The sequence below is a fragment of the Paracoccidioides brasiliensis genome, assembly GCF_000150735.1.
Source record: "Paracoccidioides brasiliensis Pb18 unplaced genomic scaffold supercont2.14, whole genome shotgun sequence".
Classification (NCBI taxonomy): Eukaryota; Fungi; Ascomycota; class Eurotiomycetes; order Onygenales; family Ajellomycetaceae; genus Paracoccidioides; species Paracoccidioides brasiliensis.
Window position 1 is genome coordinate 271,997 of NW_011371371.1, and position 27,953 is coordinate 299,949.

General features: G+C 44.2%; 10 protein-coding genes across 10 annotated transcripts; 5 read left to right on the top strand and 5 right to left on the bottom strand.

Annotated features, from left to right (window-relative positions):
- Window positions 1-605: 605 nt before the first annotated feature.
- On the top strand, window positions 606-1,180 carry PADG_08109 (ubiquitin-like protein ATG8; the record flags this gene model as incomplete). Its single annotated transcript, XM_010765174.1, has 3 exons — window positions 606-695; window positions 844-1,076; window positions 1,147-1,180. The coding sequence occupies 3 exons, from the start codon at window positions 606-608 to the stop codon at window positions 1,178-1,180; spliced, it is 357 nt and encodes a 118-aa protein (XP_010763476.1).
- A 1,652-nt stretch (window positions 1,181-2,832) lies between these two features.
- On the bottom strand, window positions 2,833-3,184 carry PADG_12413 (uncharacterized protein; the record flags this gene model as incomplete). Its single annotated transcript, XM_010765187.1, has 2 exons — window positions 2,833-2,998; window positions 3,147-3,184. 2 exons carry the CDS (start codon window positions 3,182-3,184, stop codon window positions 2,833-2,835), a joined length of 204 nt encoding a protein of 67 aa, XP_010763489.1.
- A 712-nt stretch (window positions 3,185-3,896) lies between these two features.
- On the bottom strand, window positions 3,897-5,312 carry PADG_08111 (mitochondrial GTP/GDP carrier protein 1; the record flags this gene model as incomplete). Its single annotated transcript, XM_010765142.1, has 7 exons — window positions 3,897-4,232; window positions 4,330-4,507; window positions 4,607-4,740; window positions 4,807-4,920; window positions 4,998-5,039; window positions 5,111-5,148; window positions 5,222-5,312. The coding sequence occupies 7 exons, from the start codon at window positions 5,310-5,312 to the stop codon at window positions 3,897-3,899; spliced, it is 933 nt and encodes a 310-aa protein (XP_010763444.1).
- Window positions 5,313-12,527: 7,215 nt separating this feature from the next.
- Window positions 12,528-13,075, top strand: PADG_12414 (uncharacterized protein; the record flags this gene model as incomplete). Its single annotated transcript, XM_010765188.1, has 2 exons — window positions 12,528-12,752; window positions 12,863-13,075. 2 exons carry the CDS (start codon window positions 12,528-12,530, stop codon window positions 13,073-13,075), a joined length of 438 nt encoding a protein of 145 aa, XP_010763490.1.
- Window positions 13,076-13,271: 196 nt separating this feature from the next.
- On the top strand, window positions 13,272-14,624 carry PADG_12415 (uncharacterized protein; the record flags this gene model as incomplete). The annotated part of the gene is made up of 2 exons (XM_010765189.1): window positions 13,272-13,307; window positions 13,395-14,624. 2 exons carry the CDS (start codon window positions 13,272-13,274, stop codon window positions 14,622-14,624), a joined length of 1,266 nt encoding a protein of 421 aa, XP_010763491.1.
- Window positions 14,625-16,065: 1,441 nt separating this feature from the next.
- On the bottom strand, window positions 16,066-16,926 carry PADG_08115 (uncharacterized protein; the record flags this gene model as incomplete). The annotated part of the gene is made up of 4 exons (XM_010765175.1): window positions 16,066-16,272; window positions 16,379-16,472; window positions 16,615-16,818; window positions 16,916-16,926. 4 exons carry the CDS (start codon window positions 16,924-16,926, stop codon window positions 16,066-16,068), a joined length of 516 nt encoding a protein of 171 aa, XP_010763477.1.
- A 974-nt stretch (window positions 16,927-17,900) lies between these two features.
- On the bottom strand, window positions 17,901-18,728 carry PADG_08116 (uncharacterized protein; the record flags this gene model as incomplete). The annotated part of the gene is made up of 3 exons (XM_010765143.1): window positions 17,901-18,127; window positions 18,341-18,350; window positions 18,582-18,728. 3 exons carry the CDS (start codon window positions 18,726-18,728, stop codon window positions 17,901-17,903), a joined length of 384 nt encoding a protein of 127 aa, XP_010763445.1.
- Window positions 18,729-20,030: 1,302 nt separating this feature from the next.
- On the bottom strand, window positions 20,031-20,399 carry PADG_08117 (uncharacterized protein; the record flags this gene model as incomplete). The annotated part of the gene is made up of 2 exons (XM_010765144.1): window positions 20,031-20,131; window positions 20,198-20,399. 2 exons carry the CDS (start codon window positions 20,397-20,399, stop codon window positions 20,031-20,033), a joined length of 303 nt encoding a protein of 100 aa, XP_010763446.1.
- Window positions 20,400-20,685: 286 nt separating this feature from the next.
- On the top strand, window positions 20,686-22,836 carry PADG_08118 (hsp72-like protein; the record flags this gene model as incomplete). Its single annotated transcript, XM_010765176.1, has 3 exons — window positions 20,686-20,701; window positions 20,816-22,598; window positions 22,671-22,836. 3 exons carry the CDS (start codon window positions 20,686-20,688, stop codon window positions 22,834-22,836), a joined length of 1,965 nt encoding a protein of 654 aa, XP_010763478.1.
- A 1,434-nt stretch (window positions 22,837-24,270) lies between these two features.
- PADG_08119 (fumarate hydratase, mitochondrial) lies at window positions 24,271-27,578 on the top strand (the record flags this gene model as incomplete). The annotated part of the gene is made up of 8 exons (XM_010765145.1): window positions 24,271-24,330; window positions 25,361-25,455; window positions 25,532-25,712; window positions 25,826-25,864; window positions 25,938-25,975; window positions 26,063-26,178; window positions 26,241-27,258; window positions 27,392-27,578. 8 exons carry the CDS (start codon window positions 24,271-24,273, stop codon window positions 27,576-27,578), a joined length of 1,734 nt encoding a protein of 577 aa, XP_010763447.1.
- Window positions 27,579-27,953: the final 375 nt, after the last annotated feature.

The window sequence follows — 27,953 nt, forward strand, 5'->3', positions numbered from 1 at the left end:
ATCGATAGTGGGCCAATCTCAAGTCCTAAAAACGACGGTAGTCATCGATGTGCCTTTTGTCAACCTACGAGCAAGTGGAACAGGAACAGGAAAAGACGGCTGGGCAGAAATGAGCCATCGGATGACATAGATCTCAACAACGCAGGGAACTAAGGCACTTTGCTCGATGAGTTAGCCTCGAGTAATGAGACACTGCTGCCTACCTGACTGCTAGTACCCTGGATGACTTGTAAGTGAAGGTGTCGGTTGTAGTGATACCTCGTATCTGGCTGCGTCCCGCTGTGTCACTCATGCGACTAGTGCACCTCCTTGTACCAGTACCTTCTAGGCATTGATCCACAGGCGTCATGAGTCACGTGGGGATGTGCTGAATTCAACCCAACCGCTTTCCAACAGCTTAGTCATGCTGCTATTTCAACCAGCGTCATCTTCCCAATCTGTCACCAAACCTCTCAAATGATATCCCCCTACATCTGAACGCCATCATCCCACCCACCCCGTCCATAAATACGACATAGCCACAGCCCCGCATCAACCCCATATCCCCCTATCCCCCTTCCTACGCTATTCCATCCAACGTACAGTTTACAACTTCCATATCCATCATGCGTTCCAAGTTCAAGGACGAGCATCCATTTGAGAAGCGCAAGGCGGAAGCCGAGCGCATTCGAGCGAAATATACGGACCGCATCCCGGTATCATTCCCTCACTTCCCTTAACCATCCCTCTATCAACCACTCATGCCCAATACTCCATTCACCTTTCTTATTGCTATGCTATGAAGACCACCAGCATCGTATAAATCCCTGTGCTGATGTATATATCCCATATGGCGGTGAGCAGGTTATCTGTGAGAAAGTCGAGAAATCCGATATCGCAACCATCGACAAGAAGAAGTATCTCGTCCCCGCAGATCTCACCGTCGGCCAGTTTGTCTACGTCATCCGCAAACGCATCAAGCTTTCTCCCGAGAAGGCCATTTTCATCTTCGTCGATGAGGTTCTCCCTCCCACAGCCGCTCTGATGAGCAGCATCTATGAAGAGCACAAGGATGAGGATGGTTTCCTATACATCACGTAAGTTGCCCCATGTGACCATGGTATCCCTGATGAATATCCCACTGATCTTTTATCTCTCCGTATACAGATACTCTGGCGAGAACACATTTGGAGAATGTTAAATCCAAATATGTGCAAAAACCTGTTCTAACGCAGTCTCTCTCTTTTCCTTTTATTTATATCAGCTTTTATGCTTTCAGCCTTTTCAAGGGAGGGTCATTTTGTTGAAGCCGGCGAGGACAACGATGCAATATGACACTATGGGGCTGAATCTCGGTTGGGAGCATTATATGTACGGGCGTTTTCTACTGTTGCTTGGGATATAAACAACATGTTTCGTTATTGGTTTCTTTTCTTTGCTTGTTTTATCTTTTTTCTCTTTTGTTCTGCGTGATATGTCTTTCACTTAGTATGCCTGTTTCTACTTTTAACTTTGATTGTTTTCTGACTGGATGGTATTCCCTTGGGTTCTGAATGGCATCTACACAATATGCAGTGGCGTACTTTCGGCTGTCGCAAATACGATGCATTCATATGTACTGCCGGTTCCCGTGCACCGCCCAGACGACCATCGAGTTGAATCGATGTCAATCCAGAGAGGTGTCAATTCACCTGATACAGCCTAGTTTCTCTTACATCTCTCACATTTCTTCCCCTCGGCTAGCCTCAGATACGGGGACTTGGCAGTGTCCTAATTCAACAGTCACACACTCCCAAAGAAAAAGAGAAAAAAAGAAGGAAAAAAAATATCTCTGCATTGATAAAATGCAATATCGTTAGCTGAATTTACAGGTTGTATTTTATCCTTTTCAGCTCGTTATTATTAATGTTCTCAAATAATAAAGAGTTGTGGGTTTGATTTATCATCCAGGCAGACAGGTATCCATTATTAAGCATCTGTATATAACTAACTATACATTCCAAAAGAAAATATTCAGAAGTGGAAGTGGATATCTTCGTTGCCAAAATATGCGTCTCAAGATGATCAAGAGATTTATAAGAATATTCAAGATATCCCCACTATAGTCACGCCCAACAGACTGTCTACACCTCTGCCATAATAATTCCGTGAGCGCAAATCCTTTCCACAAACGACAATAACCACAGCCATGCACCCGTACAGCAATTGAACGATGTAATTCCCTTGAAATGCGCGACTCCTAACCGACAGCGAAAATCCAAGCCCATCCCAACAGCCCAAACTCCAGATGGATGCAAATATATATATATATATACAGTATTGTAACCACCAACCCCGTAAACCATATCTTGCGCTCATCTTCCACCCAATATGATACAAACACCCGCTCCAAACCTCCTCATGAATAATGCGATAACGGTTTGAAGCAATGGCAGTTCACGTCCACGATGCAACGATGACATATGCCAGCATTCCACAGCAACGAGAAAGAGACAGCCAAATCGGCCTGACGGACGGAGTCCTATATCGCGAGTCGGACATGAGGGAGGGGTTGGGCTGATCCAGCTAATTCAGCCCTGGGTGGCTGGATGACTGGTTCCTAGCAGCTGCTGGATTCACCCCGCGCACACAGCACGCTACACATATGCGACATGACATGATCCTGGAGCTCTCCCTTCTCCATTCCATCTCGTGGGTTCGTCCAACCCCCCCACCCCCCGCAATCTTAACTCCCATTACATCACAGCACGTCACACATCGCAACCCATTCCACCCAAGTTCCCAAGTTCCCATGTTCCCAAGTTCCAAGTTCCCAATTCCCCAAATATCCACACAACACGCTCCCCCCCAAATCTACTCCGCCCACCCACCCCACCACCTCTTCACCCTCGTTGTGCCAAGGTTAAACAGGTAGCGCGCATCGTCCGGCTGGTCAGGGTGTTTCTCTCTATGTTCGCGGCGGATGCGCACAAAGGCTGCTGAGGTGCCGATAATGACTGCGAAGAGGGGGTCGGCGATTCTATGCGTGATTGTGTTATTAAATGGTAATGCAATATTACCTGGGTTGGGTGGGAAGGTTGCCGGGGGGCAAGATTTTTGAGCAGGATTGATTGATTGATTGATTGATTGATTGATTGATTGATTGATTGATTGATTGATTTACTCACTTTGAAATGAGGTGTGGGTAGACAACCGCGGCAGCCATGATGAGGTGAGGATATTCCTTTTATTTTATTTTATTCTATACTCCCTTCTTGTATTATTGATGTAGGACAATGGGCTGCTGGACGTATGTTAGGGGTCGGGAGTTTGTCGGTTGGGTTTGGAGGTTACTGTTGTTGATGTTGATTGGACGGAGCCCTGGGCGGAAACGCTTGGCAATATTCAAAGTGCGGTCTGCATTGCACAGCGCAAGGGCAAGAGATATCTGATAATCTTCCAGGGATCTATCCAGATATCTCAGATAGAAATGGACCGGGCATATGGTAGTCGTTTTCTCGCTGAGCAGATTTCTGTCTGTATAGGGGCTGAGACGACAGCAGACGCTGAATCCCTTGGGTAGTAATATATTCAATGGTGGTGCAAGGAAATCATATATCCATTTAAACGCCTATATCGCAAATCCGTCCTGTCCTGTATAGAAAGGCCATTGACTATAGAGGAATGAGCAGAAGTTGAAGGAAAAAGCCGAAGAGGAGGGTGAAACCGTATATTACAATCGCCCGTTACATAGAGACCCCAAGCATAAACTGTCGCTCTATAGCAATAAACGACAAGAAGCATGTAGGAGGAAAACAAATGCCGAGACTGAACATGTCGTGAAGTCGCGCACGATACAAAGAAGCAAGAATAAACAGCAAGAATAAAACAAAATCAGGACCAAAGGAAATTTCGTCCTATTAATTCGCCCCCGGACCTTACACAACCTTCCCAAACGCCGGAATCAACGTTTGCGCAAGCCAGAAGCTAAAGACAAGCTTTGGCCCCGTCATGAGGAGCTTAGGCGTCAGTCCCTTGAAGAAACTAGTCAGGCCCTCATTCTTGATCATGCTGCTTACGATACGGAAGCCAGACTCCGGATTCTCGAAGTTTCGGTTCTGAATCCGTGTCTTAATGACATCCAGTGGAGCGGAGACGATCAGCGAGGCGCTCGCGCCAGCAATCGACGATACAAAGTTCTGAAGCCACGTGGCGGAGTTGTAATCTTTTAGGTTGAAAAGGTATTCTTTGGTAAAAGCGGAGCCGCCGAAGAGCTATATGAAATGTGCGTTATTAGATCCAATTCTGGGGGTTGAAAGGGGGGGGGGGGTGTTTGTATCACATGCGTGGATTGAGGTGAGTTTGACATACTGCAAAGGAACCTGGTGCATTTCGCGCTGCGGTCCACCCTGCGCCGCGGTAAAGACCCATGCCCTCGTCTTTGATAATCTTGAGGAGACCACGGCCTCGGAATGCTTCGGGGTTGGTCTGGCGCTTGATCTTGAGGACGTCAAGAGGGAGAAGGATAATCTCTCCAATACCGATCAAACTAAAATCAAAAGGGCGGGAAAGAAACAATGGTTTAGTTGGTGATCCTTGTCCTCTCTCTTTCATGAATCGACGTTGGTCTTGAATTCAATCCCCTTACCTTCCAGCTGTGGCATGCATGATTGCCTTTCCCGTGCCCTTGCCAAATGCATTGTCGAACGAAGAGCCATGGTGCTTCGCCAGATAATCCCGGACAAATGGCTGTCCACCATACTTGTATATCCGTTGCAAGACCTAGAAACCACGGATTCATTAGTGCGCAATGCGAAACCCAGAGGGGAGATCACCAGAGAGGCAAACTTTGTATCCAGCTGCATATCCTAGACCCGGGAAGAGGGAGGTAAATTTCGATGCGGCGGAGGCAGAGGCAAAGTCCTTGAAAATGACTGTGCTCAATTGCGAAACATTGGTGATCTTTGAAACATGTAAGTTACAGTGAACAAATCAACGAAGGGCATCCCCGCATCCGCATCCGCGTCCGATCAACTGACCTTTCCATGATGACTCATTAGACGTTTTGAGGTGGTATCAACCTAGTGTGAAGGAGGAGGCCTTAGTTTTGGGGTTGGTTAGAAGTAGTTGAAAGGTGTGCGAAGGACCATACGGGATGGAAGATAAGAAGTTCAGCAATGCCCGAGCATCCTATAGAGCCGTGTTAGAAAATCGGCCATTATCTTCTCTGCTCTCCGAGAAACGGGTGAGAATGCCAACGTACCCGACCCGAGAAGTCGAGCAATCCCGGACTCTCTCTTCACATCCTTTGCGGCAGAACCTGCGCCAGGAGCGACAAGAGCAGGAGGAGACATGATATGAGATATTCGCAAATTGGTGAAGCTGGCCGCAGAAGCAAAAGGACGGGATTTGAGAGAGGTGAAAAAAAGAGCGATAGAGAGAGAAGTACGCGGCAGGGGAATGAAGCGAAATCACAGAGATAGAAGAAACAGAGAAGAAACAGTGCCAATGAATATGGGGATGTCCGTTTATTTACATGTCTCCCAAGCTCCCAATATTATTTTCGCTGTTCGTCTTTGAGCCTTTTTTTTTTTTTTTTTTTAAAAAAAAAAAATTTCTTTTATTATTTTTAATTTGTTGGCTCCAAAGAGCGCTAGGCTGTATCCGGACTAGAGCCGGTAGTTGGCTATTAAGTAATCCACCCCTAACAAACTATAACTAAGTTAAACTTATTAACTATTAAGCTAGCCGGTCTATATTTCGACCAGACCCCTTTTTCGACCACTCCATCCAAAGTAACCACTCTTTCTATTTGTGTAAATATTTAACTATAAATTCAATCTAATTGTCATTCAAATATGTAGGCTTCCAGACCTGCTGCTAAAGCTGCTGCTGCTGCTGCTGCTTTTTTAGCCTCAATTTCTGGCTTCTGTAGTTGTTTCCTAGCCTCTAGAGCAGCAGCTTTCTCTTGAGCCTTCTTAATCCTTTCTATATTGATAAACTGGGTATTTGGATCAACTTTCACCTTCTTTTTGGTTTTTGACTGCTGTAGGGTCTCTACTTGATTAGAGAGTTTAAAAATTGTAGACTGACTAGCAGCTTGTAGAGCATTCAACTCATCAATCATCTTGCTAGCTTTGCAAAGAAAAACCTGCTGCTTTCTTGTAAAAATTCTCTTCTTATTCAACTGCTGCAGAGCCTTATATATATGCCTAGGATCTCAAAGGGTTGTAGGCAAGGGATCTTGCAGTTCAGAAGATAGAGAGGTTGTAGATGTCACTGGCCTAGGGTTAAATTGACTCTTATCTTAAATCTAAGAGAAATTTAATCCCTTGGAAGGATTAAATGGCACTAGACCAGCTGCTATCCACCATCCATGTATATTATAAGATCCTAAGGCCTTTGAACATACTTGTTCATAGGCTTGTATGAATCTTCTTTTCTTCACAGAAGCTTTATCATTCAGATAGCTTAACACAATGATCTCAGCTCTATAGAAGCTCTTTATAAGTGAAAACATTTCAAGATTCAATGACTGAAGAACATGAGATATATGAGCAGGTAGAAACACTAAATAAATCAAATTTATATGATATTTCTGTAGAAATTTGATAATGACATGACTGCTGTGATCATCCAGCACTAATAATCTATGCTGACCTTTCTTAAACATTTGAGGTAGAAAAATCATACATAACCAGTTGAGACATATATTATTCAATGTCCATCTATTATCTGATGTTATATAGATTCAATTGAGTATATTCACATTTTCAAATCAGTTAAATTGTGTATTTTAATCTTGAAAATGACTAGAGAGTCTATATAGTGCTCATCAGCACTAATAGCTTTAAGAATTGAAATTAACTCACAATTAAAGAGAGATTTAATATGGATTTTATCTTTTCTTTGCTCAGCAAGTACTCTTGTATTTGTACATACTTCTAAAGCAATATCATGCTCATTCATATTTCATATATTTTCATTGACTATGTCATGAGTCTGTTGTATCTCAGAAAAGTAGTTATAAAACTGCTAAAGTATTTTCTGCTAAGTATTCTCTATTCTTTGAGACTCAATTCTTTGATCAATCACAGATCTTATTATAGAATTTTGTTTTAAAAACTTTCTTATTCAATTCTTATCTAGCTGAATAGGATCTCAATTCATTCATAGAATTTGAGTCATCATTTCTTGTACACATACATGAGAGAGTGAGAATCCTTGTGAATCTTGCTTTTTTATTCATTGAACTAGAAAGATCTTTTGCTCTGAAGTCAACTTTTGTTGATGTTGATGAGCAATTGCTTGTTGAATGAAATCATTTTTTCTGCTCTTCAATATGCTTCATGAGATGTTATGTGCTTTAGCAGCAGCTTGTTCTGATTAAAAAACATCATTTTTTAAATTCTCTATAGCAGCAGCTATAGCAGCTTCATTATTAGACTTCATTTTAATAATGTGGTTGAGAAAACATGTGATAAAGATGGTGAGTTAGGTTTGAATAGAGTGGTTGAAAAAGGGTCTGGTCGAAATATAGACTGGCTAGCTTAGTTAACGTAATCCACCACCCAACGCCCGTTTACACCCAACGCCCGCCATTTCGCCATCACTATGATGAAATATTTTCAACGTTATTTCAACAACGCAATTAGATTTTAAGATGATATATTATAGGATGAAAATATATATAGAAAATTACATATAAAAATATATAGCTAATTCAGTAAACATTTGTTTGGCTTAATAACTCGCCCAAAACATGAAATCTTGGGTGGAGGCAGATTCAGCGAGCAAGCAGTCATTAAACCAGTAGAGATTGCAATACCGTCATATCCCTCTGGCAGTGGATCCGTGGGCACTCTGACAGGGCTCTGAAAACGCGATTTAGCCACTCTTTACGAAATCAAGGGTCTGCTTTCCCGATTAGTAAGGTAATTTTTGAATTCTTCAATCATCTTCTTATTCAATCGTGATTGTAGCCGTACGGCAGCTCGTTCTTCTTCCTTTTCTTTTTGCTCCTGAGCCTTTTTCTCATCTCTAAGCTCCTTGTCAATCTGCCGTTGAGCAGCTCTTGCGGCCTTATCCATTTCCTTTTGTTGTTTTGTGGCCTGGCGAGCTGCCTCCCGCTCCATCCTCTGCTGGATGATATCTGCCTCCTTCTGTTCCTTAAGAATAGTGCGTTGCAGCTTTGCATCCTCCTTACGAGCTTGCTCATCCTTTTTGGCAACCTCTGAGGCCGCCAAATTCTCGCGGATGCTCTGCACCTTTGCCAGCGAGAAGAACTGCGCCAATGATGGATTCAAGGGATCTAGCAACTCCATTGCCCTGCCACGCTTGCGACATCTCCTCTCTTGATTCAGAGCTTTTTGAAGCTGCCGATTCTATATTAAAAGAACCTCTTTATCAAGAGCAAGATTTTCCCCTGCACGGATCACCCGGTTGAGATCATTAGATATTTGATGCTGCTGTTGCTTGACTTGCTTCACCAATTTCCACAGGCCAACAATAGAAGTAGGTGTTCTTGGTTGATATATTGCGTCAGGGGGGGTGCAAGGTCGTATTTGAAGCTTTTTAAGAATGTGTCCCGGATTGAATGGATGTAGGCCAGTAGCAGCAGATGCAGCTTCAATATTTGAAGATGTAACTGCCTCCTTCCACACAGTGTCAAAAAGCTGCCAAAAAGACCTCTTTGTAGTGCGTATGAATCCCATTCCAGTTCTCATTCGTTCATTCAGTTGTTTGGAATATGATTTACCCAATGATCCAAATATCCCAACATCTAGCGGCTGTAATCGGTGTGTAGAATGGGGAGGAAAGACAGCGAGTAGAATTCGATTCCGATCTGCGTAATTGATGAATGCCATATTAACATGGGATGAGTGGCCATCCAATATAAGAAGTCTATATCCGCGGCCTGCCTTCTTTTTAGTAAGAGGTTCAAAGATCTTCTTTAACCACGTTAACCCATATTCATCATTGCTCCACCCATTTTCTGAAGCAGCGAAGTAGGCCTGATCCTTTTCACTATCAAAATCTTCGAGCCAAGTATCTTGCATATCTCTTGATTCCCCTTGATATATGAGAGCAGGTGGGAGCGAAGTTTCATCTGCGCAAATTGAGGCAAGTAGTGTTATGAATTCTCGACTGCCATCCTGGCTGGCACCTATCATACGGCCTGATTTGAGCGAATTAATCAATACAATGCATTTGAGGGTGTGAATGAATCCTAATAGGAATCCTTTCTCATCAAAGTTGTAGATATTCACAGGTTCAAGGTTGTATTTCGTGATTTTTGCCTGCAGCTGAAAAATTAAGATAAATTAGCAAGATGAGAATTAAAAAAGCAGTATAAGAAAGAAATCTATTACAAGATCAAAATAATGCTTGAAGTATGCAGAATTGTCTGCAATCTTGTGTTTTTGGTCGATATTTCGCAGGTAGAGCGACTTGATCACATCCTTGTGGCGCTCGCAGAACTGAGCCACCCAGTTGACTCCAATAGGTGCTTTTAGAATCTCAACAACAAGATTATGAAGGATTTGGGGCGTACAAGGGAAACCGTGATCTGCCAATCAATTGATATGAAAAAGGAGCTGTTTTTCTTGCGAATCAGTGAGAGCTTTGCAGTGGATAGAGCTTGCTTCCTTTCTTGACATTTGAACGCCTCTATAACGCCTTGACAATGTATATCAGCTGATTCCATATTTTTTTAGCGGTCTCAGTGTAATTAGGCGTTGATTGCGCGTTCAAATCATCAATCGCGGCTTGTATAACTGCTTCATGGTGCATGTTGTGGGTGGTTAAAGATGAATGAAAAATGTGAAGATTTGAGCTGGCGTTGGGTGTAAACGGGCGTTGGGTGGTTGATTACGTTAACTATTAATTGTGCCTCCGCGCATCCACACCTGATGTGGGTGTGCCACAGTGTAATGATAAAAACAGTGTAACAATAAAAATATGGATAATTAGAACTTCAAAAATTAATATCTCATCACCACACTGCTAATCTATGATAATTAATTTATCTATATCATCTGTAGTAGCTGTATTATTCATGAGATGTTCATATATATCATTAATCTCTTGTTGAGTTGAATTCATGACATTTTTCTTCAAAGCTCTCTTAATATATTTAACTTTCTTATAATGTTTTTTTTCTGCTTCCTCCTCTTTACATTGTGTGATCTTTCTATTCACATCTCTGACAGTGAGTATACCTCCTACTTGAATCTGCTGATATGTATTTTTAGTGCTGTGATATTTGATTGTGAGATAATAACTCTCAATCTCACTCTCTCTTATAGCATTGAGTTCTGTCTGAACAAAACTGCCTTGAAAAATCTTGTTTAATCAATTGCTCAAATAAGATGATTTAAAATTAAGTATATTCTTCATATCTTGCATTATCTTCTTTGTTACTCAAATATGATATTGTAGTTTTTTAATTATTTTGAGTAAAAATAGCTGTGATGAAGCAGTATTTGAATAGTTTAATTGCAGTGAAAAAAAAATCTTCTTCATATATTTGCAACTCAGAGTAGTCAGAGATCTTTGAATCTAGCTTAAGCAGTATAGATTGCAGATTGAATGAGACAATGTCATAATTTACAAAGTCAGCTCAAATAGTAGAAGGTTGAAAAGTCTTTTTGCAGACATCAACTAGATTCTATAGAAATTGATGTTTTTCATACTGCTTATATTCATATTGCACAGTTTGATTAACTGTCTTTGAATAATAGTGCTTATACTGCTGAAAAAATATACTGTCTAAAAATTGCAATATATAAGTTAAATGTAAAGAAAATTCATATAGAATAATCTTGTGAAGATTACAGTATTGTAGAAATTCTTCAGTGAGATAAAATCTATAATTATCAAAAAGCAGTAATCAATAACTGCTTTACTAATATTTATTAAAAATCTTATTAAAGTGTTGAATTCATACAAAGTCAATCTCATCATTAATATAGCCAGTATCTGATATCACAATTGTATATTCATCTGGTAGGTTGCTTTGTGTATATCAATTTTCAAGTTGAGTTTTGAATTTCATGATGATGAAGAGATTCAATATCTCATCATCTGCTGAAACATACTCAATCACAGTGATCAATTCTCAAGAATATGATGAAGTTAAAACTGAATTAAAGTCTTTAAAAGCAGTAATAACTTATTTACCATGTTCTTGACCCTCTTGAAAGTCAATTTTATTGAAGTTGTAGATATTGCAAGTTTGAAATATATACTTTTGAAGTAAGATTTTTAAACAGTCAAATCACATCTTGATGTAGCTAATATTCTCAACAGCAATTCTTTTTGAATTCATTGTCTTTTGCTTAATTCTTTTATACTTATTCAAGCTTTGTATACATTGATAGGTCCACATCTTGCTGATCACAGATGAGAAGATTGAAGAATTAATATAATGATGTTTAAGAATGAGATTCATGTTATCTTGAATCTACTCTGCAGTTGACAGACAATTATTTCTGTTCATATGAGCAATTCACTCTTTTAACATGTTCTTCTGACTCTTGCTAAGCTTTTTGATCAGTGCAGTTTTTGCATTGCATGTTTTTTTTTCATTGATTTTTACTCAAAGATGTTGATAAGAAATGTTGAATTTGCATACCAGAGGTAGGATTTTCTGTTTTCAATTATCATTATAGACTTCAATGACACTCTGAATACATTTTTCAAGATCATCTATCTTATTGGTCATGGTGGTGGTGATATATTAATATTTGAAGATTGATTAATGAAGAAGTTGATATTTTTATTGTTACACTGTTTTTATTGTTACACTGTGGCGCACACACATCAGGTGTGGGTGCGCGGGGCACTAGTTAGTTAAACCAACTAATTAGTTATAACTAACTCACTAACAGTAAAACTAGCGGTTGAAGCAGGCTCATGTCCAGTGTGGGTGTGTCTCTGTTTGCCGACTGCAGCGCGCTGTGGAGTTTGCTGCTTTGACCGCCGGGGGCAGCTCACTTGATTCAACACTTCCTTGGACACGCTTTGCTTGTTTGGTTTTATGGAACTGGAGGCTGTGCAGTGGAGGAAGTTCCCCCCAACTGCCTGGGATGCGAGAGTTGTGACCCTTTCTACAAGAGTGGATGTGGATCGATCCATCGTCAGAATATATCGTGAGTTGCGCCTCCATTACAGCTTTATGAAGACAATAACCGAGCCGTGGGGTTTGGCAATGCGGTTGCTCTCGAGCAGATAACTGCCTCCCTAGCTCTGTGATTTGATTGAAGCCCTGTGTAGGGTCTATGATGATCCCGCCGCACACCTTTGAAGAGTCCCTTGAAACATGGGATATTTCCACTTTCATGAAATAATTATTTCTACATCGATTTTCTGATATTTCTATTTCACTCTATATCTTCTTCCTCTGATGCAAGTCTCCTAATTTTTCTTTAATCGTCAAGGGAATGGTAAGGGGTCGGATTTGATGTAGCGTGACATGACGATTCCACACATTCCATACTAAGATACGCCGTTGTAGCCACCTTCAATTGTCAAAGTGTAGCGGCCATAGCAGCCCTCTATCAGCCATAATGCATTTGCCACGTCCTATCTCCATGTCCCTGCAAGCCCTCATCATCACAGGCCAACCCACAGACACGTCCAACACCGAAAATATAGGAACTCTCGAGGAATTAATCCTCTCCCCAGGCACCAGCACCAACACGCTAGAATGCAATGATCAGCGACGGGCAGCTGAGGCCTTTAACAATAATCCCACCTCTCCCGTTGCGGCTATCGCTATCGTGGCATGTTTGGTCCAGTTACTGCTTTTTCCTCGGAGGGCATTCATTCATGGAGTTTTGCATACCAACTTTAAATTCTGATGCATTCAAATATTACCCGCAACTAGTTATTCTTTCAACAGGAATTTCTCAAGAAGCTACATGCTCTCTTCCTGTTCTTCGAACAATACTATTTCATGCTCCAACCTCAAATATGCTTCACTTGTTCACAACCTTCAGCCACTGCACTGGGAACGGATGTGTCACGTGATAGAGTAAAGGACCAACGGAACTTGAACCTCATCGTTTTGCATCGACCCGACGCTACAACAAGCTCCCTTGATGAGAAAATGTGATAATGCGCCTAATGAACCGTACCACCAAAATTTATACCTTTTTCGCGATATACGATTACTCGGACTATTTGAAATTCTGCCATTCAATGGGAATTGAAATCTGACCTCAGGAGGGAGAAAGTGAAGAAAGAGATGAACATTACTGAAAGAAGGTAAACAAAAGAAAGACGCAAAAAGTAATGTAAAATAAAAAAAAATGCTCTCCTCGCTCCCTCAACTAGAACCTCGTGATGTAAGAACCCTTCAATAAGTTTACATCCTCCTTCAAGTAACCAAGTGTCCCAGATATTCTAATAAAGTTCTTATGATCATCACCCAGTCCCACGCCCTCTGGTATACCCCATCCCAACCAAACCGAACCACCAACAATTCCAGCAACCAGCAACATGGCTCCCAAAGCCGGCGCCGACAGGCCCAGCAGCAACCCGCACGGTCCGGTGGATCTGCAATGGCCGCCGCCGCCGCAGCAGCAGCAGCAGCCGCTTCACAATCATCAGATTCCCTAGCCACATTGCTCCTGGAAGAACACGCGCTGCGCATTCGCAAACAGAACATTGCCGCCTTTGGGTTTTCGTGGATTAAGCCGGCGGGCTGCTCGAAGACGATGCTGGGGGTGCGGGAGGAGGAGGCGGAGAGGGAGGAAGGGGCTGCGGCGGCGGTAGAGGGGTTGGGTGGGGAGTTGGGCTTGGAGTTTGGGGGGATTGGAGGGGGGATGGGGACTGTTGAAGGGACGACGACGGGTGATGGGACGGGGATGGGCGGGGAGCTGTTGGGGAGGGATTTGGATGATGAGATTCCTGATGCGGATGGGGGTGGGGGTTTGGGGGGGCTGATGGAGGAAGGGGAGGAGGGGTTGGAGGATGATGAGGACGGGGGGTTGATGGAGAGGGATTTGGATGATGATGTGCCGGATGGGTTTGGGATGGGTGATGGTGACGACGAGAGCGATGGCGATGAGGACGAGGATGAGGATGATGATGAGGATGACTTTTTCGACAACCAGCTTGGGCCGGAACCGGAGCCTGATCTTGACGAGGATATGCCCTCTGCTCCTATGTCTGCGGCGGGTTCGGGAGAGGAGCCAAGTGTGATGGAGCGCGATCTCGACGCGGACATCCCCAGCGCAGGGGGGGATGGCATCGGCCAGCATCAGGAGTGGGAGCACACTGATACTGACGGCGACGTAGGAGAAGAAGAAGATGATGATGAAGTTGATGACGACGACGACGAGGAGGACGATAGCGACGAAGCAGATCCATACGTCGACGCAGATATGGAAATAGATAATAATCCCCACGCTTACCCCGCGCACAATTTCCACTCAAGCAGTTCCGCCATTATTGCTCCCCCCTTACCGCGTCTCCCACCGCAGTCCCCCGTGCACCTGGATACTGATGCTGGAAGCTCCTTCTTGCGAAGATGGGGCGGGGGCGAGGATGGGAGTCCGGTTGGCTCTGTTACAACGGAAAACATGAACTTGCGCAATCAGCGGAGGCGACCGAGAAGGCGGTCTGCGATGGCTGCCCCTTCTGAGAATCTTGATTCGTAGATTCCGCTCTTCGTCTTCAACCCCTGGAAATTTTCTTTCTTTCTTTTCTTTGTCGTTTTTGATGATGATGATGATGATGATGATGATGATGGTTTGTTATCTGCCACCTACCTAGAACTGCTTTGTTTGAAATGCAGCAAGGCGTTATTCATGCGGCAGTCTCGTTAATCCAGTGTTGTTATCTTTGTAAGCTATTCACTTGGTGAGATGGAGTTAACTGTAGGGAGATAATTATTTCTATATGGTATACATGATGCATGCTGAATCTTTTATTTCAATCTCCACTACCATGCTTGGATCCAGTATTTAGAGTCCACTATCGTGAAAAGCTTATGTATTTCCGCTCTATTACATAGACAAGAGAGCATAAAAGGGAGCTGGCTCAAATAATTACAAAAGGATGAGATCGAGTCACAAAACCGATAAGCAATCACCCATCGGCAAAGACAGTGCCATGTTTAAAGGGGGGAGAGACCACAACCGCTTTGGCCCAGATACCTAAATAGGGAGAGAGAAAGAACCTTTTAAAAGCAATAATCTCATTTAGAGCTACCCACCACTCCCCAATAGATATCAGTTCCTAACGATATAAAGTTATCACCAACTCGGGAGAGATGAAGCTTGCACTAATTACCATTCAAATTGTCTATGAAAGCCACAGAGAACGGAATGATGCAGGACATTATTATCGGATGCGTGGTTATAGTAAACCAGAAGACTAGACAGAAAAAGAGAGTCGAGTCTCGCAGCAATGATGGATCGTGCAGTACAATAATAATTGAGAAAAAGAGAGAGGTGAACTAATCATGAACAGTAAAATAATGATGAAACCTCGGGAAAGACGTTAAAAAAAAAAAAAAGGTTGTGGTAAAAAACACAGTTCCGAAAAGCCTTTGCAGCGCGCCGCCCATGTTCTTAATAGAATTACCAGAAGTACCGGTTTTGCGTATATTCATTGAAAGAAAAGGTGTGAAATGTGTCTAATCCAGCTATTTTCCCCCTTCTTCATTATTGGGTCGAATCCGGAAACAACAACAAGAACTCCATATATGCGATGGTGCTGAAATGTACAACAGCCGACGAGGACACGAAGGCGGGAATAGTCACAAAAGGGTACACGTATAAATATTATAGCGTCATCATATAGCATGGGGATCGAGGTTCACGGTAGCACGGCCTCGAGGATAGGATGCCGTATTCGTATGGGGTAACAAAAATCGACGAAACGGGCATTGGTTTTCGAAAAATTTTGGTCGTAGATGATAAGGTCCCACCTGCACTGTGTTGGAGAAGCCGAATAGGGTTTAATTATCCTGGTTTCCCATCTCATATCCTCTTCCTCTCTCTTCCACTTCCGAGTTCGTTTCGATTCGTTCCGTGTCATAGCGTATAGGTCCAGGACCAGTCCCCCCGGGACCAACTAAATATTTCAGGGACTTGCTCAAAACAGCCACACATAGGTGAAGAGCAAGAATACAGCGCAGAAGAAGCCCAGCCAGGCTTTCCAGCCAACGCCAGTCTTCTGAGCCATGATAAGCATCCGGTTCATAGTTCCGCGAAGCCGTATTCGAGTGTTGTCAAAGGTATCGTTCATTTTTTCAGCGAGGGCGGAGGAGTCACGGATTTCGTCGCCTATGGCTATTGTTATCTGCAATTTTTCGCCAGGTTAGGAGGAGCGGAAATCGGAGAGGGGTTGGTTCACAGAGGGAATAACTGAATATTAATAACAGGGGTAACACAGGTTTGCTGCATACGTCTTTCAGCATCTTCACTTTCGCGGACATGCCTTCGAGCTCCGTCTCGTTTTGTGATTCGAGGGAGTCAAGAACTGCATCGGAATATTGGCCCCTAAGAGCAATCAGTTCCATTCGTCCGATTGTGTATTTTCTTCGTAAATTCTTTCCAGCATCATGGATGGGACATGCAGCTATCATTTCTGTTCGACAAGCACGAGAAGTTGGACAGTGCTAGACGGAAATGCTCAACATACCTCGAGTTCGGCGTTGCGACCCGATACGACGCAGTCTCTCTGTCTACATGTCCGTTTGGAGATCCCGAAAAGCCATATCCGCCAATCTTCCCCGGCGACCGACCAGGTTGTGGGCGGTTTCTCTCGCTGTCGCTGCCGCCGTATGAATCAAAGAGGCTCGAGGAGGCTCGAGGATCGCGCTGGTGGAGCGAGGAATGTGTGAACCTGTACGATGTGTTACGGAGAAGAAAAAAAAAAAAACATGGGAAAGTGCACAAAAGCCAGGAATGGGATTCTCCCTGTTGGATAGACGTAGACATACCTCGAAGCCATTATTGGGATGTCAGCATAGATCGCAGGAAGTAGACATTATAACACGTATGAGGATTAGAGGAGCAGAAGTTGAGATGTTGAGATGTTGACAACATCTGGCCAGCAGCGTCAACTCTTTTGGTGCCACAGTTGAAGAGTTGAATGGGTTCAGGCTTAGTCATCCTGCACCACTCCCAAATAGTTAAAGAGCGCGCTGTACGAACAACAGAGGGAAGTGAAGGGAATGGAGAGGATGTGGATGTAGAGGATGAAGAGGATGTAGGGATGATGGTTGAGACGTAGATCCCTATGCAAAGCAGGCGCAGGATTTTCAATCTGCTGGGTTCTGAACGTATTTCTCAATTGTTGTCGTCTCCGGGTTCCTTCACGGAGTTACTCCGTACTACTTTTGATCCTCTAGCCAGTAAAGAAATGCTTGAAGTTACTTCTTCCCAAGTAGGATTTTATTTCGGAGTTTTTGCAAGAGTCTATATGCAATATAATCATACCTCTTTCTCAGTCCGCTTTCTCCCTGCTTTTTATCTTGCCACAAGGGCGAAAAACACACACCAAGAAAAAAGTAAACAAAACGAAAAGAGACGGAGAGTCACATTCCCCAAACACGATGAAATCCCATGATCAATTTTCTTTTTAGCCTCTCTTCTTCCCTTGCTGTTGATTCCCCGGATTGCATATGTGATACGCGATATTCCAAGCGGGCTTTGAAAATCACCTCTAATCAACCAGATTGAGAAAGTAAAGATGATTGTGTGAAAGGTCAAGGATCTAGAAGAGCGTAAGAAAACACGAAATGAACACCAAACAAAAAAAAAGATCTCATTGGACGGCTGGCTGTATTCTTATCATTTCGTCATTCGTAGTTGCGGGGGGGGGTGGAAAAAAAGGGCATTTTGTATCTCTCAACAGATTCACCTCCAATCCATTCTCTTCAACCCTCACTCTCCACAAATTATTTTGCATTTTTCCCAACACGCTCAATCCTTCATCAAGTCATCTGCATCATTGCCATTAGTTTCGTCATCCTTCGCCTCGAAATCGTCATCGTCATCATCGTCGTCCTCGTCAATCTGCACGCCCGCTTCGTGGGCCTTTCTAGCAGCCTCAGCAAAATCGATTGTCTTGCCGCGGGTTCGCCGTCCGCCGCTGATAATGTTGGAGGTGGAGATTGGCTCAAGGTCATTCTGGACGTCGTCTTCTTCTTCTGGTTGTTTTTGCAGAGAGTGTTAGTTTTGTTGGGGAAGGCTGTAGAAGGTAAAGTGGGGCGCAATGGTTGTGATGAAGAACATGTAGGAAGCGATGGGATATGTTTCTTCTAAGGACGAAGACTGCAGGAGGCTATGGTTATATACTAGGTGGGGTAAATTTGTTTGAAAGAAGGGGGGGGGGGTGTGGTGGGGTTTGATCAGATTCTTACCATCTGCGGTCTATGGGTGCAAACAAGAAGATTGTTAGTGAAATTTCTCCATAATGACTACACATAATGAATTCGTATTTTATGCAAACTCAGTGTGCTGGCAATGGGAAGACGGTGTGGGGTTCTTGTTCTGTGTTTGTATATATATATATATATATATATATATTATTTTTATTTTTTATTTTTTATTTTTGGTTTGTTTGTTTGTTTCTGGGGTTCAAGCACCAAGGTAAATACATACCACATCCTCAGCGACGCTTTCATCAGAAGAGCTCTCCTCTTCCTCGCCCATGCTCAGATCGTCAGCTGGCTTATCAGCGACGGCTTTGTCCTTGCCCTTGCCCCGACCACTTTCGCTGTCACCAACTGCAGTAGCTCTGTCGCCCATTATGTGCGGGATAGTATGGTATTTAGGAGAGGAAAGGGGTATGAGGTATGAAAATTGATCTTCAAGAAGCAATGGAGGAAGGAAGTAGTAGAGCAGATGGCCTGTCTTGTAGGAGGAGTGGTAAAAGAGTCTTTGGTCAGGGTGATGGTTTTGACGTTCGTTGTTTGTTGTTTGTTGAAGCTCCAGTGATTAATGATTATACATAGAGGGGGGAAAGTCACCCAGCTCAAGCATTGGAATCGTTAGGCGCAAGAGTCGCGACGCTCTCACGCTAAGGGGGTTTCGCACAAGTCAGATGACTCTCGAAGCCCTCTCTTCGGGAAGGTCTGCTAGTTAGTTAGTTAGTGGTTGGCCAGCAACATCAACGATACGTAACGATTTACGGAGGCGTGCTGTGCGTATGTAGTCGAGAGCAAGATGACTGTGATAGCAATTTCATTTAGACCTCGTTCGACAAAGAATGTCCGAATGGATTAATAGATAGTGCTTCATTGAGCAGTCTATTTGCTAGCCACCAATTATAGATATCTATCGGCATCGCTTGAATGACTATGGCTTCTTGGACTCGCGTTCTCTGGGACCTATGGCCAATATTTTTTTTTTCTCTCCAATACGTACATATCAGGTAATTGCCTTAATTGAAGAGCTTGAGGCGCAACTCAAAAAAAAAAAAAAATCCCGTAAAAATAATCTGTATTTCAAGAATGCATTTTCTCAAAATATTCTCCTGATTCAAACAATATAGGTGACTGCGACGGGGTGGTGAACATCTATGAAAGCCATTCTTATATAGTTACCACACTAGGGACCTCAATATCGCAAAATAATTTGATATCAACCCCTTCTAATCTGATTTCCAGATGACAGGGATTGATAAAAACCACAAATTTGGTCTTCAAGGTATTCATTTCCACTCATGTATATATACAGCGAAATGGTGTCTGTACTAAGTTGTTGAAAATTTCATGTCCCTTGCTAGGTATAACCATCTTAGATACAGCAACCTACAAAATAACGCAAAAAAATAAATAAATAAATAAAATAAAATAAAATAAAATAAAATTAATCGGAGCGGTCATCTAGATCGTTCAGATTGCCCCGGGATGGTTTCCCTGAGATGCTTGTCCTGCCTCACCGTAATATTGCCTTAATCTCGCTAGAACCCTTCTGAGCCCTTGGAGGGTATATTTTGCCACAGCCCGGGGGGAAGAAGAAGAGTGATACTCTCTGGGTTGTAGAGTTTGTCTTCTTTCCGGTAGGTTGGGAGATGGTGGAAGCGGAAGAGACATCATCCCACCCTGATTACGTCATATCCTCTCTTGGGCGGCCGCGCCAATCGTCGCCATCAACCGCATCGAAACTACGAGAACTTGCGGTGTTGTGTTGGATAACCCAGCAACATTCTCATGGCGAGATTCCAGCACGGAGTAGGAATAGAATCACCCATTGCAAGAATTGAGGGATCTTACCCCCATACACATGCCCCTTGAATAGCCTATTGTCATCGTCGTCGTCGTCGTCGTCGCTCGTAGTCGTAATCCGGTGTTGTTGTAGTTGTAGTTGTAGTTGTAGTTGTTGTGTGTTGATAGCGGTGGAAAGCGGTGGACAGCCATCGAACCCGCTGAGGGTTGCTAGAAGCTTCTGGCGCCAAAAACCACCCACCGCCTGCATCACATATAACCAATTTTGACCCACACAACAACCACCCCCCTCTGTCTTGTTTTCTTTTATCTTCAAGTAGCTTTCTCCTCTTTTCTCCTCTTCTCTTCTTCCTCTTCTCTTCGTTCTTCAACCACAGGATTTGAAGCATACTTCATCCTCCCATCTACAACACTCGTCCCTTCCACCCTCTATTGTATCATACTCATCTGCGCTATATACCTCCCACGACAAGATTCCCAAATAAGACTCCATATTCGCCCTTTTCCTTTGACTCTTACGTTTTTAATACTTCAAAATGGCTCCAGCTATCGGTAAGTTCCAACATCCTCCTCTGAGCTTGCCTTTGTTTGCCCTGAACGTGGCTGTTGCTACCCCACTACCCCCTGCATCGCTCCATTACTGACATTATCTCTCTCTCAATGCAGGTATCGATCTCGGGACCACGTACTCGTGCGTGGGTATCTTCCGGGATGACAGAATTGAAATCATTGCCAACGACCAGGGTAACCGGACCACACCCTCGTTCGTTGCCTTCACAGACACCGAGCGTCTGATCGGGGATGCCGCCAAAAATCAAGTCGCCATGAACCCCTCCAACACAGTCTTTGACGCCAAGCGTCTCATTGGCCGCAAATTCGCCGATCCTGAGGTCCAATCCGACATGAAGCACTTCCCCTTCAAGGTCATTGACAAGGCGGGAAAGCCAGTCATCTCCGTTGAGTTCAAGGGCGAAGAGAAGCAGTTCACCCCGGAGGAAATCTCCTCCATGGTCCTGACGAAGATGAGAGAAACTGCCGAGTCCTACCTTGGAGGCACTGTTAACAACGCCGTCGTTACTGTCCCCGCCTATTTCAACGATTCCCAGCGTCAAGCTACCAAGGATGCTGGTCTCATCGCTGGCCTGAATGTCCTTCGGATTATCAACGAACCCACTGCTGCCGCCATTGCCTATGGTCTTGACAAGAAGGCCGAGGGTGAACGCAACGTTCTCATCTTCGACTTGGGTGGTGGTACCTTTGATGTCTCCCTCCTCACTATCGAAGAGGGCATCTTCGAAGTCAAGTCCACTGCTGGTGACACCCATCTTGGTGGTGAGGATTTCGATAACCGCCTCGTGAACCACTTTGTCAATGAATTCAAGCGCAAGCACAAGAAGGATCTATCTTCAAATGCTCGTGCCCTCCGCCGTCTCCGCACTGCCTGCGAACGTGCCAAGCGCACCCTCTCCTCTGCCGCACAGACATCCATCGAAATCGACTCCCTATACGAGGGCATTGATTTCTATACCTCCATCACTCGTGCTCGTTTCGAGGAGCTTTGCCAGGACCTCTTCCGCTCCACCATGGACCCTGTTGAGCGCGTGCTCCGCGATGCAAAGATCGATAAATCTAGCGTCCATGAGATAGTCCTTGTGGGTGGATCCACCCGTATCCCCCGCATCCAGAAGCTTGTATCCGACTTCTTCAACGGCAAGGAGCCAAACAAGTCCATCAACCCCGACGAGGCTGTTGCATATGGTGCCGCCGTCCAGGCCGCCATCTTGTCTGGCGACACGACGTCCAAGTCTACCAATGAAATCCTTCTCCTTGACGTCGCTCCTCTGTCTGTCGGTATCGAGACTGCGGGTGGCGTCATGACCCCACTCATCAAGAGAAACACCACTATCCCCACCAAGAAGTCTGAGACGTTCTCCACCTTTGCCGACAACCAGCCAGGCGTGCTCATCCAGGTCTTTGAGGGTGAACGTGCCCGCACCAAGGATAACAACCTCCTCGGCAAGTTCGAGCTAACCGGTATCCCCCCCGCGCCCCGTGGCGTTCCTCAAATCGAAGTCACCTTTGACGTCGACGCGAACGGTATCATGAACGTCTCCGCTCTCGAAAAGGGAACTGGAAAGACCAACAAGATCGTCATCACAAATGACAAGGGCCGTCTCTCCAAGGAGGAGATCGAGCGCATGCTTGCCGAGGCCGAGAAGTACAAGGCTGAAGACGAAGCTGAGGCTTCCCGCATCTCCGCCAAGAACGGTCTAGAAAGCTACGCCTATTCCCTCCGGAACACCATCAGCGACTCGAAGGTCGATGAGAAGCTCGACGCCTCCGACAAGGAGAAGCTGAAGACCGAAATCGACAAGACTGTCTCTTGGCTCGATGAGAACCAGACTGCTACCAAGGAGGAGTTTGAGGCGCAGCAGAAGGAGCTTGAAAGGTATGCATCTCCTATTTTCCATCCTTGCCTCCTGCATAGACACAAAAAACATATACTAATGAGTTAAAATAGTGTTGCCAACCCAATCATGATGAAATTCTACGGCGCCGGAGGCGAGGGCGGTGCACCAGGTGCCGGATTCCCTGGCGCTGGTGGACCGGGCGGTTTCCCTGGTGCCGGAGCTAGCGGTGCTCACAGTGGCGGTGACGACGGTCCTACCGTCGAGGAGGTCGACTAAACGGTTTCTTTCTTTCTTGACTCCCCTTGGTTTTTTTCCTTTTCCCATGCTTTAAAAATGGTTTAAAAGAGGTTTTTTCTTGTCTTTTCTTTTCTTTTCTTTTTTTTTTTTTTTTGCTCTTGCGACGATTTCCTTTTGTTGTGATTGTGGTGGTCTATCAATGGGTTCTTTTTTATATTTTTATATATTTTTTTTAACGTATGTTCTGTTGTTACGTACGGCCTTTGTTTTTGTTTCTAATTTTTTTTCCTACAAAAAAAGGAGAGTAGAGAGAAGATAGGAACAGGCTCGACATTGACGAAAACAAAGATACAGACTTTAGTGTATGAGGGAGAGCTTAATGTCATTTTCCATCGATGTTTTTCTTCCCGGTTTTCCAGTAGTTATCAACGCTTCCTCCCCTGATAATTAATCAAGGTTCCTTTACAATGAGATAGATGGTCCTGGTCCCTTTTCATTTCCTAATAGTTTTTTCCAAATAGTTTTAGTGCGAATTCCTTTTTGTTAACAAAGATAAAAAAGAATCTTTTTTACCATTTCTTCCTAATATATTATATTTGATTACCGTCATGGGGAGGACATTTTTCTCCAACCCGATCCTTTCGTTCTACGGGGTACGTGGAGGGGGCAAAATGGAAGCAAGTGTTTCTGAAATGGTTACTCTGCGAGTTTGGTCTGTCGGCTTAAGTAGCTGTGTGATGGTTGGAAGCCAAAAAAACAAGGGGGGGAAGATGTAGTTTAGGTCAGTTAGGCGGAAAGAAAGGCAAATAAATGGTAACTAGTTACATGGAATCATTCATGTTTCTTTTCATATCATATTTAGCACTTGCTAGTTATTGACTTCAAGGTTCGGGGAGTTGGATTGTATGTTATGTCTGTTTATAAGTATAACTAGCTAGTTATATACTGCCTGCTAGCTTCGTGGATCTCTTGAGGGAATCGAGTTTAGTTTACCTTCACCCTTAAAAATTCAAAGAATTCGCATAAACCATTAAGTTAGTTACCTAGAGGTGCAAGTCTCGTCTCCTGTTATGCGCGGAATAGCAGATTTCGATTCCCCTGGTGTTTGTTTTGATAATCAAGGACTGGCGTGCTGTCTATCTTTTGCCAAAACATATCAAGCACCACCAAGCCAATATGCGGTTTGATTGGGAAGAATTGAAAAGACGGGTGGTTGTGTAAGGACACTATCCATCTCCCATCTTTCTTTCCCCCTGCATTCATGAAAGGAACCTCTCGCTGAGCAGTAAACGGAGGCAAACAAAGTCCAATTGACGAAAACGCCTATACCACCTGGCGCAACCGTGACCTGATTCCGATTCCGCCAGAGAGGAGGAACATGGGGGATCTGGGGGTATTTCGGTATTCGCTTTTCTCATGTGTGTATTTTACGGTGACGGCAAAGCGCATTGCAGCTCTCCCCTAATCACTGCAATGGACTACCAGGATACTGGACGGTATCGGGCTCGTGCGTTTCCACCTGGACGATTGGAAGTACGTTGCTTGCTTTTGCTTTTGGCCTTAGTCCACAGCAGGCCATTGGATGTGTGGTGGGTTGGTTTAGTGTTTAGTGTTTAGTTATGTGATAATGCTGCCCTTTGGCTGCATATAGTTGGAAATCTGTAAGCAAGGATTGAAAATTCAGCTTTCTTCAAAGGTCCCTTTGGAGGGTTAACAGGTTAAACAGTTTCTTTGGATAGTTTCTGTTATCTTGTGTTTTATTAGCAATGGATTTTCTTGTGGCTCATCTTTTTCATGTTAAATCCATCAAGAAGGCTATGGCTTAGAAATAGCCAAATAGAATGATTTAGATGATTTTCTCAAGTCAATAGGAAAACAAAGTGAAAGTTATCATGAAGGGGTTCTACCTCATTCTCGCATCTCATTGTGGTGAGAAAGGGCTTCTTAACCTGCAACAAGGCAAAATGCACTGAGAGAAATGGTGATTAGTTCTCAAGCTGTTCAACTGGACAAATGACTGGCACATCATCAAACTGTGAATTCACAGATAGGTAGTCTGCATATTGATTTATAAAGATCTTGCAGTTGAAGATGGCTGATCAGATGTTGTTCTTTTATTTCCTCATTCATGAATGCTTCGGAAGCATCAGAGCATGCGGGGGAGACTATACCAAATAAGGCCTAGTTATGAACCTTAGAACAAAAATACACAAGCGTCATACCAAAACATATCTGTTCGCATACATAGGCATAAATATCGCTCACCCGAACCACAGAATACAGTACCACCGCGTAACCGGGGAGACTCGGGTGAGGTTCATCAGCAAATCATGGGACGTAATTATATTTTGTCCAACCTTCAAATTTTCAAAATCGTCCAATGTTCTTTTTCTTCTTCACTATCCTCAATAGAAAGCTGTATATTATTATAGACCTAGAAGTGCTTGCTTTGACTTTACTTTCCTTTCCACCGTCTCAAATTGCCCTATTCCTGTTTTATATTTTTAATTTTCCATTCCCCCCCCCTAACCTCTTTACGTTACTTGTGTCAAAATTTTACTAGCCCGATACAGGCGGTAACATCACCCCCTGCTGTCCGACATTTCCCCTCGCCGCCAGAAACCATGCTGACCTCCCTCTCGAGCGCTTCAACGACGTGTGCGGCACCGCTGCAGGGTTCACTGTCAGCCCTAACTTATGCATGTCGCTCCTCACAACCGAATTTATTGTGTAGTTCCTTTGCGAGATCATCGTCGTCGCGATCTGCTGCATTTGCCAATCGATTCAATGCCCGCAGACCAATAAGTTCTTTATCGCTAACCCAAAAGCAAGGCGGCTATCTGAATCGTTGTGTTTATAACAATCCTGGTGCCACCTTTGCAAAGAGAGGATTTGCATCTACCAGTGCTACGATGGTGCGGTTACTTCTTGACTCTTCTTCCCGCGACCGGAGATAGGATTGGTAATGATTATAATTGCTTGAGAGTGAAAATGGTTCTGACTTGATATTTGGAATTGGTTTGCTTAGGCTTTTAGAACGGAAACCGATGCCTTTGGCGAAATCCAGGTATGGTTTATGTAGCTGTTATGTGGATTCTCTCGAGACAATTCATTTGTTCCTGACGACGATTTGCGTATAGGTCCCCGCGGATAAATACTGGGGCGCACAAACACAACGGTAGGGATGCTGCAAATAAACAAACGTCGATTCTGCATATACGGAAAAGGATTGTTATATTGACACTGCTGGGTGGAAATTGTGCAGGTCTCTGACCAACTTCGATATCAACCAGCCACAAGACCGGATGCCGCCACCCATTGTGCGAGCGTTCGGGATTCTTAAGGGCGCCGCTGCGACTGTGAACATGAGATATGGACTTGGTAAATAACCTTATTGGTGTAAACAGCAAGAGACTTGCAACTGATGTTTTATTGTTCTTAAGATCCTACCATAGGCAAAGCTATCCAGCAAGCCGCTGCAGAAGTCGCATCGCTCAAACTCATCAACCACTTCCCACTAGTTGTCTGGCAAACCGGCTCCGGAACCCAATCCAACATGAACAGCAACGAAGTCATCTCGAACCGCGCCATCGAGATCCTGGGCGGTACCATGGGTACGAAGAAACCGGTCCACCCCAATGACCATGTCAACATGTCCGCCTCGTCCAACGACTCCTTCCCCACCGTCATGCACATTGCAGCCGTGCTGGAACTTGAGGAATCGCTGCTCCCATCCCTCACCAGCCTCCGCAATGCTCTTCAAGCAAAGGTCGAGCAGTTCCAGAAAATCATCAAAATCGGCCGAACACACTTGCAGGATGCCACCCCTCTCACCCTAGGCCAGGAATTCTCTGGCTACGTCGCGCAGCTGGACCGTGGCATTGAGCGCGTCCAAAACACACTCCCGCACCTCCGCTATCTCGCGCAGGGCGGTACAGCCGTTGGCACAGGCCTTAACACCTTCAAGGGCTTCGACGTTGCAGTCGCAGAAGAAATCAGCAAGATGACCGGTACCGAATTCAAGACAGCCCCGAACAAGTTTGAGGTTCTCGCCGCGCACGATGCTGTCGTCGAGGCGTCAGGATCCCTCAACACACTCGCCTGCTCCCTCTTCAAGATCGCGCAGGACATCCGCTATCTTGGCTCAGGACCCCGCTGTGGTCTGGGTGAACTCATCCTGCCCGAAAATGAGCCTGGTTCTTCCATCATGCCTGGTAAAGTTAACCCGACGCAGTGTGAGGCGTTGACGATGATTTGCGCACAGGTGATGGGGAATCATGTTGCGGCTACGGTGGGGGGGATGAATGGGCAGTTTGAGTTGAATGTCTATAAGCCGCTTATGATTCGTAATCTCTTGCATAGCATCCGCATCTTGAGCGATGGCATGCGATCATTTGAGAAAAATTTGGTTGTTGGGATTCAGGCTGATGAGAAGAGAATCTCTGCTTTGTTGCATGAAAGGTAATGTTTCTCTTATTTTATATATATATATATATATATATATTTTTAAAAAAAAAAATCCTTGGAGAGCCAGTGATACCCCATTGACCATATTTGAAAGGTGATAACTGACAACGAAATACGTCTCATGCAGCTTGATGCTTGTAACCTGTTTGAACCCGGTGATTGGATACGACATGGCTTCTAAGGTTGCTAAGAATGCGCATAAGAAGGGATTGACCCTGAAGCAGAGCGCGATGGAACTAAAGGCTCTTACCGAGGAGCAATTTGACGCCCATGTCCGTCCGGAGCTGATGATTAGCCCCAAGGAAAAGAAATAGGTGTTTATTCTACTATGCACATGCATCTCCTGCATGCCATGCCGGCTCTTCCTAGGTGTGCTTTCAAGGGATTTGCTTTTTCTCATTGTAAAAATTTCACATTTTTCCATTCTTCGGCTCTCTTCTCCCATTTTCTTGGGCGCATAGATGAAAGGAGTCGTTCTAGTAGTAGGATGTGTAGGAATATAGGTCAATTATATACATCATTGGAGCAAAGGTTACCAGTCCGGCTAAGGCTGTAACTAATCATGTGTTATATTAATAAGCAGGCCGTTCCTGAAACTTTCTGTCTAATCCATCAAACTCAGCACCTGAAACATCCCCTATCATTTTGCAAGCCTCCGCCTCAATCCCATAAATACAACCACTGACGAC